The 23,976-nt window shown below is 43.7% G+C and overlaps 1 protein-coding gene across 1 annotated transcript; it reads left to right on the top strand.

Moving 5' to 3' along the window:
- The first annotated feature begins 418 nt into the window (after window positions 1-418).
- Window positions 419-23,689, top strand: LOC102766532 (importin subunit alpha-8). The gene is made up of 10 exons (XM_006763716.1): window positions 419-481; window positions 2,225-2,353; window positions 5,768-5,850; window positions 6,279-6,547; window positions 7,901-7,983; window positions 11,373-11,636; window positions 13,011-13,244; window positions 14,646-14,828; window positions 18,001-18,147; window positions 23,651-23,689. Exons 1-10 carry the CDS (start codon window positions 419-421, stop codon window positions 23,687-23,689), a joined length of 1,494 nt encoding a protein of 497 aa, XP_006763779.1.
- The last annotated feature ends 287 nt before the right edge of the window (window positions 23,690-23,976 follow it).

The following is a 23,976-nucleotide window of genomic DNA, read 5'->3' as shown; positions in this document are numbered from 1 at the left end:
TGGATTGGGTGTGGGAGGAGAGGGCCATATGCCTATCATAGCCTGGTTGCATTCCTTACTGTCCCGCACATACACTCTGTATACAACAGTTTGGGCACACCCACATGGAGGGTTCAGTGCTTTATTTCCATCCATCCTAGCCATCAAGGGCCCAGTTCAAGCCAAACTGCCTCTGAAAGATTTCCCTTCCGTATACAGCCTAGGACTGGTCCCCTCTGAGCTCCCACAGTGCTCATCACCTGTTGGGCTGGTATGGTGATGCCTGTGGAAGCGGACTTCCTGATTCTGCTCTCCATTCCACTGTGAGCCCTCTAAGGGCTTAGAACCTGGGTGGCTTTAGCATAGTAGCCATACACTGGATACTGAACATCGCTTTGTGACTGTCCTGCCTATAGGTGGTCTACTTCTTCCAGTCAATATGTCGTTAGAAGCTCCAGAAGACAGGATGAGAAAATTTAAATACCGAGGCAAAGATGCATCTGTAAGTATGCGGCAACAGCTTCACTTTATCAAGGACTAGTGCAGTAAAACTAGATGGTGGAAATGCATCAGATATAGAGTGGAGGGTGGGGAAAGGGGGTGACAAAGCAAATATAGCAAAATGTTTCTTGTGGCCCAGCCGATGTTGCTCAGTGGGTGTCAACCAATGAATCAAGAGGTCACCGGTTTGATTCCTAGTCAGAGCACATGCCTGGCTTGTGGGCTTGATCCCCAGTGGGGCACATGTGGGAGGTGGCCAATTGATGTTTCTCTCTCATCAATGTTTCTATCTCTCTAGGTACTGGGCTGAGCACAAGAGCCTGGGGCAGGGAGCCTGAGCTGTGTGTGGATTCTAACTCTCATTCAGCTTCTCTAGGTTCAGTTTTCTGGCTCTAGCTCTGTGTCCTACATCTATGTGCTTTCACTGCGATATCATACATGGTTGGATATGCCTTACAAATCTGACAGGCAGCTGAGGATGGGAGAAGCCACCTGGTTAGGGCACTATCCAGAGCCAAATCATTCTTACACCTTTTCCAACAAGCATGGCTGTCTGGCTTCCGAGATTAGTGCAAATTAAAGGAAATCAATTAGAACAAAGGAATTGAACCCTCTACATGGAAAGCAGCAGGAAGGGCCAAGAGATGAGAAGGGAGAATACACAGTGAGGGGCCACTTAGTGATGGGGCAACAGTACAATTGACTCACTGGACCTGAAGGTATTCCTGCCTTGTTGTCTAACACCACAGGGACCCTGTTCTCCAGCAAGAATTATAAGGCTTGTTTAAGGATTATCTAATACATACATGTACATTTTCTTAAATTAAGAAAGTCTTCAACCTAAAACTCATCCGTCTGTATAAGTTAAATCATTTCTCCAGGATTCTCAATACTATGAAGCCTGAGTTTCTCTTGATATGAGAAAAGGGTTGTTTTTTACTTTAAATTTTAATCTCCCTCAGTTTGGTGGCCAAGTAAAGCTCATGAGACTGGATTAAGATTTGAATGACCTAGCTCAGCTGGCATGGCTCAGTGGTTGTGCATCAACCTTTGAACCAGTAGATCATAGTTCAATTCCTGGTTAGGGCACATGCCCGGGTTGTGGGCTCGATCCTCAGTGTGGAATGTTCAGGAGGCAGCCAATCAATGATTCTCTCTCCCTCTCCCTTCCTCTCTTAAATCAAAAACAAACATATATTTAAATATATATTTGAATGACCTAGAGCAGTAGTGGCGCACCAAAAACATGAGTTCGCGTGTCACCTCTTACACGTGTGTCATAGGTTCGTCATCACTGACCTAGAGAGTGATTCCCTAACAGTGGAAATGGCCAGGGACATCTGGGCCTGGGCAGTCTGATCATAGCCCAACTGGATCCCCATAGTTGGGAGTCCCAGGCCTGCTCCTCAGAATCTAATCAGCACCAATGAAGACATGCTCAGACTCAGGGCAGTGGGACACTTTGCTCAGATGTCACTACAGCTGATAATCCTGGTCTGCTAAGGGCATACGCGATCTCCCTTCACTTTGGGAGGGAGATGGACTCTTCTTATAGATACGGTGTAGTAGAAGACGGCAGAGGAGGTCAATCAAACTGGGGCTATTTACTAACTGTGATGTTAACTCCTCCAGCCTGCTGAATCTGCAAAGTGAAATCAGATGCTTTCAGTGTGTCCCAAAGGCTAACGTGGTAACAGCCTGACTTCCCAGCTCTAAGTGCCCGGTTCTTTCTTTCCCTCACTAGATGATTCGACAGCACCGGATAGCAGTCAACGTGCAGCTCCGAAAGGCCAAGAAAGATGAGCAGGCCTTAAAGAGAAGAAATATCACCAATCTCTGCTCTCACTCTGCATCTGGAGAAGAAACCAAAGGGGTACGTTGGGAATGTGGCGTTTAGAGCAGTTGTGTATAAAATACATCCTTCGTGAATTACTCTCGCTTGAAGTGTTTGGTTCAGAACTTGCAAGCTCTAATGGAGGGTCTTGAGGGAAAGGGGTGGTGAGATCATGGTTAGAGCTAAACTGGTGCTGTCAGAAAGCTAAGGGTCATTACCTTTGCGGCTGAGAGTCTGAGATCTAGATTCTAATGGAGGGAAGTGCTGCTTCTAACGGAAAATTCACTTGCCGTCACTCAGCCAGAAGCAGGGAATGAGGGGTCATGCAGGTTACCTCTCGGCAGAGGCATCTAGTTACTCAACATGTAAAGTCTTGCCTAGGACTTGAATGCTGCCCTCTGTCTTCCCTTCTCCTTCCAGCCTAACCTTGCTCAATACATATCTTGGGTTGAGCCCTTGCTGGTTTGGCTCAGTGGATAGAGCGTCAGCCTGCAGACTAATGGGTCCCGGGTTCGATTCCAGTCAAGGGCACATACTTCAGTTGCAGGCTCCTCCCCAGCCTGGGCCCTGGTTGGGGCATGTGCAGGAGGCAACCAATCTATATGTTTCTCTCACATTGATATTTCTCTCAGTCTCTCCCTCTCTTTTTCACTCTCTCTAAAAATCAATGGAAAAATATCCTTGGGTGAGGATTTAAGAACAACAACAACAAAAATAAAAAAACACATTTCAAGCCGAAACTGGTTTGGCTCAGTGGATGGAGCGTCGGCCTGCAGACTGAGGGGTCCCGGGTTCGATTCCGGTCAAGGGCATGTACCTGGGTTGCGGGCACATCCCCAGTGGAGATGTGCAGGAGGCGGCTGGTCGATGTTTCTCTCTCATCAATGTTTCTAACTCTCTATCTCTCTCTCTCTTCCTCTCTGTAAAAAATCAATAAAATATATTTTTAAAAAACCACACATTTCAAATCCTGGGTTGACTTTGAGGTCAATACTGTTTTTTTTCTGATCTTTCCAGAATGTCCTGACCAGGAGGTTTCCCCAGAGCCCCAATAGTGTCGTATCTACATGCCTGAGGTCAATACTGCCTGTGTATCTACGTGCCTGTGTATCTACGTGCCTTTTATGATCCGCCACTGTGTGTGTGTCATCACTGCAGTCAGCTCAGCTTAGGGCTCTTAGAGGCAGAGTGGTTCAGTCCGGGCAAGTGGATTCAATGATGTGCTACCGGCCATCAAACAGAGGAGCTGTAACCATTCTCTGAATTGCCATAGGACTCTGAACCATATCTCTACTTAGCTTCATTTATCTAGAATAGTCCCCAGGAGTCCCCCATTCAAGGAAGATGGAACTATGAAATAAGAGAGTTGTTTTCCTTTTATTCTATATTACTATGCCTTTAAAAAAACTAAAATATAATTCATGGACCATGGAATTCACCTTTTTTAAGTATATAATCAGTGTTTTTTGGTATATTCACAAGGTTGTACAACCATCACCACTAGCTAATTTCAGAACATATTCATCACCTCAATTAGAAACCCCTTACGCAATAAGCAGTCACTCAAACCTCCTTCCCTCTAGTTTCTGGTGACTAGGAATCTTTCTGTCTCTGAATTTACCTATTCTAGGTATTTCATATAAATGGAATCATAGAATATGTGGCCTTTCATGTCTGGCTTCTTTCACTTAGCATACTGTCTTCAGGGGCGAGCCATGTTGTAGCAGGTGCCAGTCCTTCATTCCTTTCCTGGCTGAATAGTATCTCATTGTATGGATACACCACATTTGGTTTATCCATTTATTACTTGGTGGGCATTTGAGCTATTTCCACATTTTGGCTGTTATGAATAGTGCTGCTATAAACATTTGTGTGCAAGTTTTTATGTGAACAGGTCTTCAGTTCTCTTGGGCACATACCCAGGGGAAGAATTACTGGGCCAGATGGTAACTCTATGTTTCACTCTTTGGGGAACTGCCTGTGGTAAGCTGAATAATGCCTACCCCCAAATGTCCCCATCTCCTCATCCCCATCATACTTTATATGATGAAAGGGACTTTGTAGACAGGATTAAACTAAGGATCTCGAGATGGGGAGATTACCCTCGATTCTCTGGTGTGCCCAATGCAATCACATCAATCCTTAAAATACGAAGGATGGAGACAAGTCAGAGCAGAGGGTGATATGATGACAGAAGCAGGGATTGGTGTGCGAGGCTTTGAGGATGGAGGCACAAGTCACAAGCCAAGGAACACGGCAGCCCTACTAGAAGCTGAAGGGCAAGAAAACAGATTCTCCCCTCATAGGCTCCCAGAGGAACCAGTCCTGCCATCACCGTGACTTTAACCCAGTGAAACTGATAATGAACTTCTGGCCTCCAGAATTGTGAGAGAATAAGTTTGTGTTGTTTTAAGCCATTAAATTTGTGGCGATTTTTACATTAGCAATAGGAAGCATGCTGCCAACTATTTACCCAAGTGGCTGCACCATTGTACAATCTGATATCCTAACCAACTGTTATTATTGTCCATTTGGGGATGGTAGCCGTCAAGTGCACGCAAAGGGCTATATTGTTCTGATTTTTATGTTTTTCTAATGACTAATGAACATTTTTTTCATGTTCTTATTGGCTAGTTGTTTATTTTCTTTGGAGAAATGTCTATTCAAACCATTTGCACATTTTTTTAAAACGAGTAATTTGTCTTTTATTCTTGAGTTGTAAAAGTTCTTTATATATTCTGGATACTACACCCTTACCAGGCATATGATTTGCAAATATTTCATCCTATTTTATGGGTCATCTTTTCGCTTTTGATAGGATCCTTGAAGCATAAAAGTTTTTAATTTTGAAACATTCCAATTTATCTACTTTTTTCTTTGGTTGCATGTGCTTTATTTTTTTAACAGCATGTGCTTTAGATGTCATATTGATGACTCCATTGCCTACTACAAAGCTACAGTAATCACGTCCATTACATATGTTAGACATGTAAATCAGTGGAAGAGAATGCAGAGTCCACAATAAACCATCACATTTATGGTCAATCAAAGTTTGACAAGGTATTAGGACCATTCAATGGGGAGAGAATAGTCTTTTCAACAAATGGTGTGAGGACAACTGGATATACACATGCAAAACAATGAAATTAGACCCCTACTTACACCATTTTTGGAGGTCCTTACGTTGTCATTTTTGCAGACATCCACTAGCACGTTGTAAAAAGGTTCTGGGATCCAAGTGATGGTAGGAATCAACTCACCCCCAGAGCATAAGGAATATCTCAAAGGTCTGTGAGACCAGCAAGTACCCTTCTCTCCCTTAGTGTAGACCAGCATGCAGATTGGGACCTACTGTTAAAGCCAGCCTGTTTTAATCAAATAGATGGCTAGACTAGATGACCTTCGTGGTTCCTCTTAGCAGAGACTCTGACCTGAATGTGTTTCTCCTTGCAGGTCAAGCTCACGCTGGAAGAAATAATCAGTGGTGTGAATGCCTCAGATCCCATCGTATGTTTCCAGGCCACCCAGGCAGCCAGGTATCACCAGCCAGACCGCTGCTGTTTATAGGTTCATAGTTAGAAATGAGCTCGAATGGCCTGTTTGGTTTCTTGGCAAAATGCCCACACAATGTAAGAAAAGGCTTTGTAGGTGATGGTCCATCCAAAAGTGAGACTCAATATTTCCTCTATCCTGTCCTTGAGAACAACCTAAGATATACAAGTGTTGTCAGAGATGAGCCGCTTCATTTAAATTGGCCTCTACAGGAATCTTCGCGTAGATAATACTTGAAGGGGGAAATGTTGCTTCATCACTGCAAAGTGCTATGAGCTCAACTCTAGGATGTCACGTAGCTTTTCCCAGCTGTTTGTCTCATGCGATAGGGATGCCGGGAACATCTGTAAAGGAGGTTCTTCATTTCTGCTTCACGTGACTTGCTTTTCCTTTTTTCTCTTTCATGGTGAAGGAAAATGCTGTCCCGGGAAAAGAACCCTCCTCTAAAATGTGTTGTTGAAGCAGGACTCATTCCAAAGCTGGTGGAATTCCTGACGTCATCATTGCATCCATGTTTGCAGTTTGAGGCAGCATGGGCTCTGACCAACATTGCTTCAGGGACCTCAGACCAGACTCGAGCTGTTGTGGAAGGGGGCGCCGTCAAGCCCTTGGTTGAGCTCCTGTCTTCCCCCAACCTAACCGTGTGTGAACAGGCAGTGTGGGCCCTTGGTAATATAGCAGGTGAGACTCTCCCCTCAGGAGACTAAGAAAATAGTGGGCCAGGCGTATGGCATGCTATAGGAGTTCTTTGGGGAATATTGTGAACTTGATACTCTAAGTAGAAATGCCTAGAAATGCTGGTAAAAGTACAACAGCCTTTTCCAAAATTCAGAGTCAAGTTCAAAGGGCATAAATTGAAGCCGAAACAAGATAATGCAGTATGTCCTGAGGCTACAGGCTACCTGGGGACATCTGCCAATACCAGGTCCTACACCCTTAGGTCTCAGTAGCTTCAGGAACAAAGGACAAGCTTTTCAGCTTATTCAGTGCAGGGGGTTTTAGCAAACACTTATGTAATCCAGACCCTAAAAAAAATTCTATCTCTAGAGAAAGTTGCCAATGGAACATACAAAAGTTTGGGGTAAAAGTTTCCCCTGAAAACACCCTAAGATTGGCCTTATAGATTTGGAACTTGACACTGTATTCCCTGTGAGATCCAGGAAAGCAAAAGCTGGGGAGTTAATGCTGCAAAGTTGGGAGCTCCCTGATTTCTGGCTGAATAGAAATATAATGCTTTTGGGGGGAAACTAACTCAACTGGGTCCCTCGGGATTTTGACAAAGTCAGATCAGCCAAATATTAGCAATTTCAAGTTCAGAGAGCCAACAACACACCATTACTGAGTTAGCAGAAACCATCATTATAATTACACCCCCATGGACTTCAGATATTGGGATTAGCAAGCACCAAATATAAAATCTGCTTTTGAAATGCTTGCAGAAGTAAAGCACCTATTGCAGAGACTTTGTCTCTCATTTTGACTGGTTCAATAAGGAACAGGCAAAATTGGGTGGTATAATATAACTAATGCCTTGCCTGATGTTTGAAGAACTACAAATTGAGACTTCTATGGTCCAGAAATACGGTATTCTAGCCAACGTCACAGACAGCTGATGCCTAACACCTGTGCATCTCCCAGACTTTGTTCCGAGTCACATCTGGAAGTTACTGCCCTATGCCAGAATCTTCTGGGAAGACATTTGGTCTGCAATGGCCTCGGTCTTCCTGAGAACCATGCTATAAAATTATATTAGCATTTAGAGAGCACTGCCTGGGCCCAGTTGGCTGGCTTCTTTATGCATCCACAGACTGCTTACGGCATTGCTGCTGTGTGGGACCTGCTTTCACACCAGGCCTAGCCACCCAACCAACATGTTAAAGACTCAGGATCAAGTTCATGACTGCATTCTCTACTTGCCCAACCTGGGAATGTGTTTTGGCCTCTTACCCTTTGCACAGACTTTGAAAAATTAGTCACCTATCCCAGGATTCTCTTTGTTCTCGATTTGAATGTCCTGTTCTTATCTATTTTTAGGTGATGGTGCAGAATTCAGGGACTCTGTTATCTCGAGTAATGCCATCCCACATCTATTGGCCCTGATATCATCAACTACACCAGTGAGTGTCTTTCAATTAGAAAACCTACCTGGTAACAAGTTCCCAAAATTGGGAAATTGAGGAAATACAGTGGGGCCTTTGACTTACAAGTGTCCCAACTAACGAGTTTTTTCGAGATATGAGCCGTCTCTTGGCCGATTTTTTGCTTTGAGTTGCGAGCTAAAATTCGGGTTACGAGCCAGCTTCAGATACCCCACCGCTAGTTGGCACAGCGAACGTCACAGTGAACGCCACAGCATCCGCCCAGCATCACGTGTCTCACTCGTTCACTGTTGATTTGACATACGAGTAATTTGAGTTACAAGCTCCGTCATGGAATGAATTAAACTCGTAAGTCAAGGCCCCACTGTATTTCCAAATCAATGCCTGACCCCTTATGATGGTAATTAAAAGAAGGCCTAGAACTGAATATCACGTTGGGTAAGAATTAATCCAAATTTGTCCTCAGCAGGCAGTAGTGTTGATCTTTCTTTTGAAAGCATTGGGAAAAAATCTGTTAAGATTTTTATCAGTTTACAATCTTGCAAAATTAGATGACTAAACTCTACTCTTCAAGGAGCACAAACTGAATTAGTGGCTCACCAGTTCTGTTCCTAGTAATAAAGTTTAGGTTTGAAGATTAGAGTCAAAGTCAATTGATGTGGTGCGCTGGCCAGGTGACTCACTTGATTAGAACTCGTTCCAAATATCAAAAAGGTTGTGGGTTCTATTCCTGGTCAGGGCACACATTTAGATTGCAGGTTCAATCCACTGTTAGGGCGTATGCATGAGGCAATGGATCAATATTTCTCATATCAATCTGTCTTTCCCCTCTTCCCCTCCCTCTCCCTTCCTCTCTCTCTAATCAATAAACATTTCCACTTTTTAAAAAGTGGATTGATGTGGCAACAATAGAGGAGTCCCTGGATTAAAAATTATATTTGGCCCTAACCGGTTTGGGTTAGTGGATAGAGCGTCGGCCTGCGGACTGAAGGGTCCCAGGTTCGATTCTGGTCAAGGGCATGTACCTAGGTTGTGGGCACATCCCCAGTCAGGGCTGTGCAGGAGGCAGCTGACCTATGTTTCTCTCTCATCGATGTTTTTAACTCTCTATCCCTGGGGCCCTTCCTCTCTGTTACAAATCAATGAAATATATTTTTTTAAAGAAATTAAATTTGGATTTTAGCTTTGTCTCAAACAAAAATGAAGAGAAACCCTGGCCAGTGTGGCTCAGTTGGTTGGGCGTCATCACATACACTGAAGGGCTGCTGTTCGAATCCTGATCAGGACGCATGCACAAGTTGCAGGCATCTATCCAAGTGGGGGGTGTGCAGGAGGCAGCCAACCAATGCTCTACTTTCACATCGATGTTTCTCTTTCTTCCCTCTCCCTTCCTCTCTCTCTAAAAATCAGTAGAAAATCATTTTTAAATGAAGAGAAAATAGCTTCCAAAACCGAGGGAATATACACTCGGCCCTCACGGTGGGATAAAATCCTGACATGGTTGAACCAGAAAAAAGGCTGGCATGACCAAGGGAATTTGCAAGAAGAAAGAAGTGCAATTTGAAGGTCGGGCAAGGGACCTAGACATCATCCTGCTGGCAAAGGGGAGCCTTTGGAGGATTTCAAGGCAGGAAACAAAGTGGTCCGATCTTTCAGAAAGACCCTCCTGGCTGCTTGTTGGCGGGCCGTGGCCCAGGGAGATGGTGAAGCAGATGGACCTGGGATGCTGCTATGTTGGACACGGAAGTGAGACAGAAAGAAGCCAGGATGCCCCGGGTTCAGGGTTAGGTTAATTTAGATGACTGTCCTCTTAGAGAAATGGGGACGATGGAGGGAGAAAGACCAGAGTCTTAGTTATCCACATTAAGTTAATGTGATTGAGAGGTACCATTGCAGCAACGTCAGGTAGGTGGGTATGCGGGTCTAGATACTCATGGACACACATGTCATCCAGCTGGGCAAGATCAAGAGCAGGGGTCAGCTGCTTGCTTTTGTAAATAGAGTTTTACTGGAGCACAGCCACGCCCATTCACTCACACGCAATTTCCTGTGTCTCTTATGGTGTTACAAATACCGCGTTGAATAGTTGTAACAGAGCCCCTGAGGCCCACAGAGCTGAAAATGTTTACTGTCTTTACTGTCTGGCCCTTGACAGAAAATGTTGCCAATCCCTGGCCTGGAGTGTGAGGAGAGTCCAGAACCAGGTTCTAGGGTCTCTGACATTCAGAAGTCAGGCGGCGCCGGCCAGGAAAATTGAGGAGAAGCATCCCATTTAGCAATAAAAAAAAAAAAACCACCCAGGTTTGGTGTCACAGGTGCCAGAAGGGAACAACTGGCGACTACACACAATGGAGAGGGACAGTAAAGAAGCAGCTATGGGGTTAGAGACTTGGAAGAAGATGATTTCGTCACTAACCACAGAGAAGCAGGGTCAGAAACAGACTAGGAGGAGGAGAAGCGCAGATGGGAAGCACACCGTAGAGAGTGAATACAGATGCCTCCTTGAGGATAGACTCTGGAAAACAGAAGTGAGGTGATGGCTGCAGAGGTGCCAAGGGTAAGGGGTGAAGGTCACAGGGTGTTTCTGTGCTGGGGGAGTGATCCAGGAGAGAGAGGTGATGCTGGGGACAGAATATTTAAAGGTGAAAAGTGATGGAATTCAGAGGCAAGGTAGGGAAGACTAATCCTCGAATAGAAGATCGGAAATGTGGTTATGACATGTTGGTTATAGACTGGTGGGAAGAACATGAAACCTCTTTGTCTTGCCAGTGAAAAATGAAATTAGGTCATCAGTTGAGTCGAGGGGAAGGTTATTTTGAAGACTGTAAGGAAATATCCATCTAACATTTGAATAGGAAGCAAAACGCTCATTCTCCCTGTCCCTCGTATACAGGGGGTGTGTATATATACTTTAACAGCTGATATCTCAATTTTGAAAATGAAATGTAATTTCATAAACACTGCCTTTATAATTATTCAAAATGTGTATATACAAGTTTGAGGATGCCCTATATATACATCACTACCTAGAACAAATTGTTGTTTGCAGCCCAAATTCTTTGGTTCATGCTGGTCAATAATACTAGTGATCGATGATGGCAAGGACACACTGCCATTTGCAGTTTGTCTTCTTTGCACCCGATGCTAGAAGCAGTCTCTTGTTACAGATTACATTTCTGCGGAACGTCACGTGGACCCTGTCGGCTTTATAATTATTCAAAATGTGTATATACAAGTTTGAGGATGCCCTATATATACATCACTACCTAGAACAAATTGTTGTTTGCAGCCCAAATTCTTTGGTTCATGCTGGTCAATAATACTAGTGATCGGTGATGGCAAGGACACACTGCCATTTGCAGTTTGTCTTCTTTGCACCCGATGCTAGAAGCAGTCTCTTGTTACAGATTACATTTCTGCGGAACATCACGTGGACCCTGTCCAACCTGTGCCGAAACAAGAACCCGTACCCCTGCGAAAAAGCCGTGGAGCAAATGCTGCCCGTCCTCTCCCAGCTCCTGCAGCACCAAGACAGCGAGGTGCTCTCTGACACCTGCTGGGCTTTGTCCTACCTCACCGAGGGCTGCATCGAGCGCATTGGCCAAGTGGTTGACATGGGGGTGCTGCCCAGGCTGGTTCAGCTCATGACCAGCTCAGAACTCAGTATCTTGGTAAATGCCCCAGGTCTTGTCTGTCTCTCTATGGGCCTTCCGAGTCGTATTTACTTTAGCAAGTTCTACTCTTTCCTCACCCCCTGGTTTCCACACTCAGCTCTAATCCTTTACCTAGAACAAGGCTTATCATTTGCATTTCTCTGGTCTCTGATATTCTCTAGCCAAACACTTGAATCTATTTTGACCCAAAATCCTAGTGGGTATTCAGTAACATATTTTTTTGTTAATCTGACAACTAGAAACATAGAGAGCACCAAATTAAAATTGACTATGATTCCTTCACCCAGTGAAGTACCCTTTTGTGGCCTTTCCTTCTAGTGGTCTATGTGTGTAGACGTTAACAAGTTGGCTGATACAGAATGTGTGTGTATTAATGTAAAGCCCATGTAACATTTGAATTGCTTACTCAAATATAAAAGAAAATTCCTCTTATCCTCTCCCAAGTTTGTTCTCTAAGACTATTTCAGATATAAGTGAAAAGTAAGTAAAACCAACATGTCACTTACATAATATTCTTGAAAATATCATTTAAAAGGTGGGTGCCCCTTCTGATTTCTATGCCTAATACTATGTATTGTGCAGCCTTCATGATCATCTGCTTTGAGATTAGCATAGTATTCCTCAGATGTCAAGGTTAGTTTGAGAATAATGCTGGTAGCATGCAGGATACAAAGAGAATATCTATAAGAAGTCGCTTATCCTGGGAGCTTCGGGGAAAATTGCCAGGTTTGGCAAGGCTGTGATTGGCCTATAGCACTACTTCTATGTCTCACTGGAGTAGCAGATACCTAGCCTAGTAGGCTAGGAAAATTCTATAACTGTTATCTCTCACTAAAGTGCAAGAAAACCAAAATAAATCCTAAATCAACCCTCCAAGGACAGTTGTCTGGGGCCCAATCGTAGACCCATCCTGGGAACCATCAGAGTTATTGAGAAGGGGTTGTGAATATATCAAAAAGTGCCATTGGGGTCTCACTGGCTCCAATAATGTGTACAACAGAAACTTGACCCTGGTGCTAACTATAAATTCAGTAGACACAATTACGTTATAAACACTACAATCAACTTAGCAGTTTCCCTAATGTGGGGATATAAAGGGGAGAGCATCATTTCTTGATACAGGTATCCCTTGACCTCTATCCTACTTGAGCCACCACTGCTGGGAAGCTGGCAAGTACCTTCAAGCTATATACACAGCCGTCCATGTGCCAAATGAGTAAGGGTCATGGGTATCACCGTTGTTCCCAGGCTTCCAGAGCGCCATCAGCAAAGCATGACTAACGTTCGGGAGGGCACAGATCTTGTGTGACTGTCACTGCCACTGTGATAAGTTTGCAAAACTCGGTTACACTTCCGGCCTTGTTCTTCCAGACCCCCTCTCTCCGCACTGTGGGGAACATTGTCACGGGAAGCGATCACCAGACCCAGCTGGCCATTGAGGCGGGAATACTGAGTGTGCTGCCCCAGCTCCTGCTGTACCCCAAGTCCTCCATCCAGAAGGAGGCCACCTGGACCCTGAGCAATGTGGCCGCAGGGTCGCAGCAGCACATCCAGCAGCTGATCGACTGCAACATCCTGCCGCCCGTGTTGGCTCTGCTGAAAAATGTGAGTGGGACACTCTGTGTCTACGGCAAAAGGCCACTTTCCAACTGGCCCGGTGTTGAACTCCTTCAGTAACTCAGACACAGGCCCTGAAGCAAATTAATTGAGACCACAACAAAACTATGAAACATTAGTACCCCAGCTCTCCCTTAAAAAAAGAAAAAGGAAGGTGCATCCTCTTTGGACAACCCATGGAAAATTTAGAAGACTAAACAAGCGTTGTGTAATGAAAAGGTGGCCCACAGCTCAAATATCCAGAAAAATTTTGAGCTGGCAAATAGTGTTAAAAGAATGTGCCATCTACTCTCTACTTGCCAAAAGAGGTTTTGTTCTCTTTCAGGAGGAAAACCATATCCAGTTATACTGATATTATACACTGGAGAATGGTGGCCTTTTCAGCACACAATCACATTGATTAAGGTGGTAATATACACAGAAAATCCAAATCTAAACGTAGAACTACAGTAAGCCTTCCTCTTTCCTCCTGATTCTCTCTTCCCTTCCCAAGGACAACTACTGTCATCAGCATTTCTTTTTGCCACCTTTTAATGGACAAGCTATGCTTTTCTGCTTATGTGTTTCTGGTCTGAGGTTGGATGGTTGGTTCCCAGGTTTTCATTAAGTATTAAAAGCTAGGCCAGGTGTTGCAACCCAAATCATAGCATCTTCCAGCCAATTAGACACTTCCTATCTTGTGTTCTACTGTGAATCTGTATGTATTCTATTCAGAAATATTCAGTCATGAATCAAGAAGTAATCTTAGCTCAAACTGTGCCTTTTGAACTATAACTTGCCTGGAGCCATAAGCTGTTTGGCCTTTTTATTTTTGTTTTAAACTGTGGTCACAGTTTCTCCCAGCCACAAAATAATGTCTCCTGCCCAGGGGCAGTAGGATCCATGATCAATTACTCCCATATCTCTGGGTCAAATGCCTTTTATAAATGCAAGGATGCATTGAGGGATATTTCAGTGGCCTTCCTCGGCAACCTCCGAGCTGTCTCAGTCACTGAGAGCACATCTGTGTGCTTAGCTTTGTAGCTATGGAGCTTCTTATCCAGACTTTCACTGGGGCAAAGAGACAAGAAATGTAAACATAGGCCCCTAGAACGTAAAATTCCAAGCGCAATTCCTAATCTGTGTGGATTCCCTGGATTGGTTTATGTTGTTTCTGTTTTCCCCATAACCTGAGTTAATGAACTGAGTCTGTTGGAATTTAGGACCTCCCTCTAAAACCCCATATGAATCTACCTGCCTCCTTCTTGACTTCACGTCCCCACGGTGTTCTCTCTAAATTGCACAGATAGTCCTGGCTGTCCCCAACCTTCCTAGAAACTGAACCAAGCTAGCATCCCTATATGTAAGCTCTTCAGGGTCTGTAAAGAATGTGAATGTTCTCTTCTGCAGGGAGAGTTTAAGGTGCAGAAGGAGGCTCTCTGGATGGTGGCTAACTTCACAAATGGGGGCACCGTGCGTCAGCTGGTCCACCTTGCCTATTCCGGAGTCTTGGAGCCACTGGTGAACCTGCTCACCATCCCAGATGCCAAATTCGTTGTCATCATCCTTGACATCATCTTTTTTCTCCTCCAGGTGAGCTGTTCTGGACAGGTTGGTTTCTCAGTAGCAGTGTCCAAACTTAACACATTTCATTTCATTCTTAAAACCCAAGTAGGACTCTCTTTCTCCCCAACTCCCCTATCTCCTCCCTCTGTGCACACATTCTATGGATAATAATAACAAGAGGCCTATCAAAGAAGGTATTATCTTTGTTTTCTCAAACGAGTGTCTTGTGCCCAGCACTGTTATCGATGCTCAGGATGTGGCAGGTGAACGTCCTTGCTTGCACAGAGTTTATGTAGCAGTGGGGAGGGGAACAGACAGATCAGGTAGGGAGTTAGAGGTAAATCTATCTGACAAAAAGGTAGTCACCGATAGCTCAGAGTGAGGAGGGGAAGGTGATCTCTTCTATTCAGTAGTCAGGAGAAACTTCTCTGAGGAATAACTTTTGAGCAAAGGCCTCAGAGAAGTGAGTGGGTCTTGTGGCTATCTGGGGAAGAACATTCTAGAAAGAGCAAGTAAGGTGGTATGGCCAGAGCAGAGTGAATGGATGGAAAGTGGTGGGAGATTAGGCTCACGGCACGTAGGGGCTAGATCACATAAGGTCTGTGAGAACTTTGACTTATCTGAGTGAGAGGGGAAACCAATCAAAGGCTTGAAGGAGGGGAAAAATAGTCAGTGAGCCCCATGGCTGACACTTTTAGAAGACTAAAACAGCCCTAACTGGTTTGGCTCAGTGGATAGAGCGTCAGCCTGTGGACTGAAAGGTCCCAGGTTCAATTCCGGTCAAGGGCATGTACCTTGGTTGCGGGCACATGCCCAGTAGAAGGTGTGCAGGAGGCAGCGGATCAATGTTTCTAACTCTCTATCTCTCTCCTTTCCTCTCTGTAAAAAAATTTAATAAGATATATTTTTTTAAAAAGAAGACTAAAACATAGGATATTTGAAGGAGCAGCAAGAAGTTAGCAGGGATATACGTTAAGAGGCCAGACTAGAATTCCTTTTATATTCAACTACATGACTGGGAAAATAGACTGAACAGCCTTGAATTGGAATTCTAGAAAAGTCTTATTTCTGAAAGGTAAGGTAAGACACTATATTTATACTATTTGTCTTGGTTCTGTATTGCTACATAACAAATTACCCCTTAGTGACTTAAAACAAACATTTATTATCTCACGTGATTTATGGGGTTAGGAATCCGGGAGCAGCTTCACTGAATGGTTCTGGCTCAGGGTCTCTAATGAGGTTCAAGATGTCATTTGGGGGCTTCAATCTCATCCGAACGTTTGACAGGGGCTGAGGTTCAGCTTCCAAGACGGCGCACTCACGTGCCTGCCATGTTATTCTCACCACACAAACCTCTCCCGGGGACTGCCTGCATGTCCCTGCATGATGGCAGCCGGCTTCCTCTGGAGCAAGGGGTCTAAGGAAGCAAAGTGGAAGCCCCCATGTATTTAGGATCTTTAAAGGAGGTCATTTCAACAACATCCTATTGGTTACACACGTCAGCCCTGTTTAACACTCACACTAACACAAGGGCATAAACACCCGGAGGCAGGGGTCACCTGGGACCATCTTGGTTAAGGTCTTTTTATATACAACTAAGCCATTTGGAAAGTTTCAAAGTAACACGAGGGAACCCCTTTTGAAAACTCACTCGAAGCACTCTTTTCATGTAACTGTCTTGGAAAGAACTGACCTGAGTCAAGAACAGATTTGAAACACAGCCCAGCTAGACACTAAGACTTGAGCAAGTCACACAAACAAAGAGTAGAGACTTGACAGCCAATAGACAAAGTTGGACGTAACAAATCTGTAAAAGCAAATTTGGGATATAGATGTTTAACTTCGTCTGCTTCGTTTAAATATTTGGGATTTCTTTCTCAGTCGTTTCTAACCTAATCCCATCTGGTGGACCTGTGCACCCCCTGGATCAGACAACGGCCGCGGGGGCAGTAGGTTAGAAAGGTCAAGACGAGACAGGAACAAGTTCAAATAGGCAGCAGATGCAGTTGAGGTTCTTTGAAGTAACTTTGGGGCCATTTACTGTTCAGGTCCAAAATCCTGGGCCAGGGCTCCTGCTGCCCACAGCCCCGTATTCTTTCTGAAGCTAATCTAGCATGTTGATTCCTGCCCTACTTTCTTCACTCAAATCTACTGACTCATAGGACGAGAGGGCATCAAGGCTTAGACATACAGTGCAAACTGTCATCAGGTCAATGAGGTGGCCTAATGAATTAGCTTGACCCAGAGGAGGTTATTTTATTACTGCTCACAAAATAGCAAGTAGAGCCTTTCCAGATGTGACAGCCAAGTTTCTCCTCTTCCTCCACATCCCGATATGCTGTTTAGCTGAACTATTATTCCCCCTTCTCATAACATGCAGCCTTTCTTCCTTCAAAACGTTGTCCCCGATGTTCCTTCTTTTGGGAATGCCGTTACCCTATGGTTGACCCGGCACAGTATTGCTCATTAAGGACTCCTGTTACTTTTCAAGCATCCTGTGCACATCTGCTATAATTTAAACTTCTGATCATTTACTAACTTAAACTTTCTACACCATCACCTTTGTGTACTTGTCCCTCCTGATAGTATGAGTTGGTTACAAAAGGTCTTCTCTAAATCACGTCTGTATCTCCGTTCTGTGTGCCTCGCCCATCATATGTGTACACATGTGTGAGTGAATGAAGAGCCCTGGATGGTAAATCCAGTGACCAGCATTTGGGTTAAATCCTCTCATGTTCATTGTTCCCAGGAACTTCATTACTTGCTGTGGGGGCTCTTGTTACTGAAGGTCTCTTGTCTTACCTTTCAAGGCTTTCAGGGAGTGCAGGGCCAGAACCTCTGTATTTACATAGCATCACTTAAACGTTCTATATTAAAACAATTTCCATTAGAAGGGGATGTCTACTGAATAGTGGTAGTGATTTGTTTATGGATGACAGCATATTTAGCAAAAGAAATATTGTATTTTTGCAATGAAGAAAAAAACCTACACACACACACACACACACACACACACACACTTGTATCACATAAATATCCAAAGTGGAGGAAGAGCGTGCAAGTTGAAATCACTTTGGGAAAAGTGAAGCTGCGACTGCCCATCCTGGCACAGGGAGCCTTTGGTCGGGTCCCACTGGTGAGGCTCCCTGTCCCCAGGCTATTGCCCAGGCCTCACTTTTGCTCCTATTGCCCCCAGGCAGCAGAGAAGCTTTCTAAGAAGGAATACCTGTGTCTTCTGATCGAGGAACCTGGTGGCGTTGATAGAATCAAAACCTTGCAATTTCATGAGAACCCTCACGTTGCCCTGACTGCTATGAACATCATTGAGAAGTACTTCTCTGAGGTAGGTGACTTCAAGAATAAAGTCGTGTCCGTACCTCCTGGCAGGCCACCTCATAGGTGATCACCTGGCAGGTGCCTGTGCTGCCGCTGTAAGGGGGGTGATCGGACAGGTGGGCCCCTGTCAGGACTTAGCTGTGGTGTAGGGGCTGCCTTTGAGTGGCAGCTTTCTGGCTCCTGGAAACGGCTCTAATCCCTTAGAAGTTTGTCCTGCTAACCTCTGGTTTCAAATATTACTTTTTTTTTTTCCTACTTGACTCTTTTGCGGGGAGGGCAGGAGTACAGGAAGGGATGTGATGTTAAAGTGGCTCTTTATTGAAAAAATGCAGACAACTAAGGCAGGCCCCAGCTTTTGAAAAACCATTTTGCTGTTTACTGCATCTTTGTCTCTTTCTAGAATAGGGTGTTTGGGGATGAACTCTACAAAAGACTTCTAAGTTTTCTGCAGGAGCCAGGAATAATGACCAGATAATATTAGACATATTTTTGAAACTTTTTTTTTATTGTGGTAAAATATGCATAACATAAAACTTAGCATTTTAACCATTCTTAAGTGAACAGTTGGTGGCATGAAATATATTCTCATTACTGTGCAACTATCACCACTGTCCATCTCAGAACTCGTTTATCTTTCCAAACCAAACTCTGTATCCATTCCCCATTCCACAGGCCCTGGTAGCCACTTTTTTACTTTCCAGACTACTTCCATTTTTATTTTTTTTAAATATATTTTGTTGATTTCAGAGAGGAAGGAAAAGGGAGAGAGAGATAGAAATATCAGTAATGAGAGAGAATCATTGATCAGCTGCCTCCTGCACACCCCCTACTGGGGGTTGAGCCCGCAACCCAGGCATGTGCCCTGACCAGGAATCGAACACTGACCTCCTGGTTCGTAGGTTGATGTTCAACCACTGAGCCACACCAGCTGGGCACCACCATTATATTTACTGTCTCTGTTTGACTACTCTCGGTACTTCATTTAAGTGCAATCACATAGTATGCATCCTTTTATGGTTGGCTTATTTCACTTAGGATAATGTCCTCAAGGTACATCCATGTTGTAGTATATGTCAAAATGTCTTCTTTTTTAAGGCCAGAGAATATTCCAGTGTATGGATATACCACATTTTGTTTATCCGTTTATCTATCAATTGACACCTGAGTTATTTAACTTTCTGGCTATTGTGAATACTGTTGCTATGAGCATGAAAGTACAAATATCTGTTCAAAGTTCCTGCTTCCAATTCTTTGGGGTATAAACCCCGAAGTGGAATTGCTGGATCATTTGGCAATTCTACTTTTAATTTTTTTATGAATAATCTACTGTTATCAGTAGTGGAAATACCATTTACATTCCTACTGGCAGTGCACAAGGGTTCCAATTTCTCAGCATCTTACCAATAATTATTTCTTTTTTTTTTATCATAGCCATTCTAATGTGTGTGAAGTAGTATCCAATTGTAGTGTTGATTTGCATTTTTATTAGATATTTTTTATGTGAGGAAGGTGAGCTCAAAGTTCCTAAGTGGCCAGGTAAGCATGGGGCTAGGAGTTAACAGGGTGAGTGATATACTCTGTTAGGTGTCAGACTAGATTCGCCAGCAAAATCAGAGCCTTACAATAAATATGACCATGGTGGTGGTTGGTGCTAACCAGAGGCAGCTAATCTTGGTTTGGAACCAAGAGGATGCTCTCAAAGCAGAGAAGACCCAGAACAATGATTAGCATCTTTTGAATTTGAAGCTTTTATGAAAAGCTTGTAATTAGGAGACTTGTCCCTTAAATAGGGTTTGTATCCATAGAACTTATCTAAGGGCTCCAGTTCAAATACTTCTATTCAGGCCAATTATAACTCTACCCCTTCATGAGTGACACACTCAAGCGGGGGGACAGGGGGGATTCGATGAGCTACACCCATTGTATCCTTACTCACAGTAAAGCTAGTATCCTGTGTATCAAAACTTCATTTAAAAATAAACCAGACAGGCTTCCAGGTCAAGATGGTGGCATAGGTAAACTTGGTACTTACTGCCTCCCACAACCACATCAGAATTTAAACTGAAATACAGAACAACCACCATTCAGAACCACATGAAATCTAGCTGAACGAACGTCTTACAACTAGGGAATTTAAAAAGAAGCACATTGAGACTGGTAGGAGGGGTGGAATTGCAGAACCAGCTGATCTCACCCCCACATGTGGCAGTTTAAAATTGGAAGGGATGTCTTGGCTATGGAGGTTTCTCTGAGGAGCAAGGGGATCCCTGCCCCACACCAGGCCTCCAGCCCAGAGTTCCAGTGCCAGGAAGAGAAGCCCCCACAACTTCAAGTTGCAAAAACCAACGGGGATTGTGGCTGAGTGACACTGAGGGTGTGAGAGTCCCAGGCAATTCCTCTTAAAGGGCCTACACATGGGCTTACTGAAACTCCCTCTGAGCTCCAGCGCTGGGACAGCAGCTTGAGGTGGCTCGCGAGCCCCAGTTTGCCGACCACGGTTCTAAACAGAGAGACCTGGGACATCCAGGGAGGAACTGCTTTGCCTGGCATCAGGGTGAGAATCGGAGGGGCAGCTTTCTCCCAGACAGAGGTGCTGGCAGAGGCCAGTGTTCCTTTGCTGAGACCTCCCTGCCACAGAGCTGACAGTCTGTGCCATATGTAAATCTCCATTAACCTGGTTCACACTTTTCACTCTGCCCTGGTGATTCCCTGAGACTCTGTCCCTCCCTACTTGCAATTTCATCCAAGCCATTTCCAGTGGCTTTTCCATTTAACTGGCTTCTTTTGCCTCATGCTTTGGACATTCCTAAAATCTCTCAAACAAGCAATAGCCAGCATCAATATGCCCCCTACCTATCAATAAGTGGCCCCAGGTCTGACATTAGCAGTAGCCCACGCTGGTTCACAGTTTGGCCTCTCCTGAACACCTCCAAGCTCAACACAAGTAGCAGCCATCTGCAGAGCACTGTAGCTCATGCTGGGTGGTTCTAGGCAGGGCACAGGCAGAGGCTGATTTTGCATCTCCTGGGAGTTCCCAGAGCCAATGCACCCAGTGGTTAACTTCAACCATGCCAATTACAACTCTACCACCTTCATGAGTGACACACTCAAGGCAGAGATTCAATGAGCACCAAAGCCCCACTGAAGCAAGTCCTGTTCCGTAGGGGCATTTCCTGCACATAGCTCTTCAGCTGTAGTTGCAACTAATCCTTGCAACTGATTGACCTGAGTGATGCCAACATAAATCAAAGCTCAACTACAATAGGACAGTGCACACAGCTCACACAGGGTTGCACCAATTCACAAAGGAGTGCCCAGCTCAGGTGACTTGGGAGGCCAGTGGGCCCTAAAGTACACCTATTACACAAGGTGACTCTACCAAGTCCAGGAGACATAGCAAATCTACCTAATACATAGAAACAAACACAGGGAAGCAGCCAAAATGTGGAGACAAACAATTCACAAATGGAAGGAAAAAAAAAACAAAAAACAAAACAGGAGAAATCTCCAGAAAAAAGAGCTAAATGAAATGGAAGCAAGAAAAATGCCAGATACAGAGTTCAAAACAATGCGCATAGGATGCTCAAGGAACTTAATGAAAACTTCAAGGAGCTTAGTGAGCACATCAACAACATAAAAAGGGACCAGTCAGAAATGAAATGTACACTAACTCAAAGAATAATTTTCAGGGGATCAACAGAGTAGAGGATGTTGAGAAACCAATCAAGAATTTGGAATATAAGGAAGGAAAAAAACACCCAGACAGAACAGTAAAAAAAAGAATCTAACAATATGAAGATAATATAAGGAGCCTCTCAGACAACTACAAACATACTAGCATTCGCATCATGGGGGTACCAGAAGGAGAAGAGAGAGAGCAAGAAATCAAAAACCTATTAGAAAAAATGACAGAAAACTTCCTTTACCTGGTGAAAGAAATAGACATACATGTCCAGGAAGCACAGAGAGTCTTAAACAAGAGGAGCCATACTAAGACACTTCATAATTAAAATGCAAAAGGTTTTTCTTAAGGGATGGGAGTGGCGAGGGGGGAGGGTGTTGATGAGAGGGAAAGGAAACATATGTAATACTTTAAACAATAAAAAATTAATTAAAAAATAAAATTCAAAAGGTTAAAAAGAAAGAAACTCTTAAAAAGCAGCAAAAGAGTCCTAACTGGCTTGGCTCAGTATCCATCTGTGGACTGAAGGGTCCCAGGTTTGATTCCAGTCAAGGGCATGTACCTTGGTTGTGGGCACATCCCCAGTAGGGGGTATGCAGGAGGCAGCTGATCGATGTTTCTAACTCTCTAACCCTCTCCCTTCCTCTCTGTAAAAAAATCAATAAAACATTTTTTAAAAAAAGGCAAGAAAAAAGCAGTTACCTACAAGGGGGCTCCTATAATACTTCCAGCTGATTTTGCAACAGAAACTTTGCAGGCCAGAGGGAGTGTCAAGAAATATTCAAAGTGATGAAAAGCAAGGACCTACAACCAAGATTACTCTATCCAGCAAAGCTATCATTTAGAATTGAAAGCCAGATAAAGAGCTTCCCAGACAAGGAAAATCTAAAGGAATTCATCACCACCAAACAAGTAGTTCATGAAATGTTAAAGGGTCTTCTTAAAGAAAAACGAGATGGGGAAGAAGGGGAGGAGGAGACTAATAAAAGATAAAAAATATGAACAATAAAGTGCAATAAGTGCGTATCTATCAACAACTAAATCTAAAACTCAAGATAAATGAACAAGAAATCTAATGAACAACATTAGCTAATGAATAAAATAGAACCAGAGGCATGGAAACATGGAATAGACCAATGAAACTCAGAGAGAAGGGGAGAGAGGGACCAGGAAGGGATTAACCAAAGAACTTATATGCATATATGCATTACCATGGATACAGACAGTAGGGTAGTAAAGGCCTGGGCAGGGCAGGAACCAGATGGAGGGGGTCAATGGGAGAAAAAAAAGGGGGGCGGGACTTCTGTAATACTCTCAATAATAAAGGTTTAAATTAATTAATTAATAAAAAGCCAGACATAAAAGTACAAACACTGTATGATTCCACTTACATGAGGGACCTAGAGCAGTCAAACTCATAGAGGCAGAAAGTAGAGTTTTGGTTTCCAGGGGCTGAGAGGCAGAATGGAATGGGGTTTTTTAATGGGTACAGAGTTTTGGTTTGGAAAGATGAAAAAGTTCTGGAGATGGATGATGTGGTTGCACAGCCATGTGAATGTATTTAATGCCACTGAACTGTCCACTTAAAAGTGATCAAAAATGTTAATTTTTCTGATATGTATGTTTTATCATACATATTCCAAAAAAAACTGCATTTAAGATCCATCTGGAGAAATATTTCATGCTTCCCTCCTTCAAATTATGCTCTGAGGGAACCTTGAGACTAATTTAGAGCAAATAATAATCCACTGCAGATATTAAGGAGTTAATGGGGTGGTAATAATGTATTGAGAGCCTGGAGGTGTAATATGTCTTTTCTCCCCTGAAGGAAGAAGATAGTGGACCAATATTACAGTTCTTGGACTAAGATCATGAATGCATAAAGCACTTAAAATAAAACTACCAAAACTCCACAACTTCTAAACCAAGGACCAAACCCTAAAGGGTAACTTCTTTAAGAAGCAGCACTCCTATATTTTGGTGTATCACGGGTATAATGCTTTTAAAACTGAATGCTAATAAAATTTTTCACACTCTCACCTCTATAAAGATAAGTGCAGTTAAACCACTTGTGTCTTAAAAATCCATCTAGAATTCATGTCCTAGAATATGTTGTTTAATGGTTATTTTTAAGGATCGCAAAGTAAGATCTTC

Source organism: Myotis davidii, unplaced genomic scaffold (assembly GCF_000327345.1).
Source record: "Myotis davidii unplaced genomic scaffold, ASM32734v1 scaffold319, whole genome shotgun sequence".
Lineage (NCBI taxonomy): Eukaryota > Metazoa > Chordata > Mammalia > Chiroptera > Vespertilionidae > Myotis > Myotis davidii.
The sequence above is the reverse complement of the archived record's forward strand: the minus strand, read 5'-3'. Positions and strand labels throughout refer to the sequence as shown.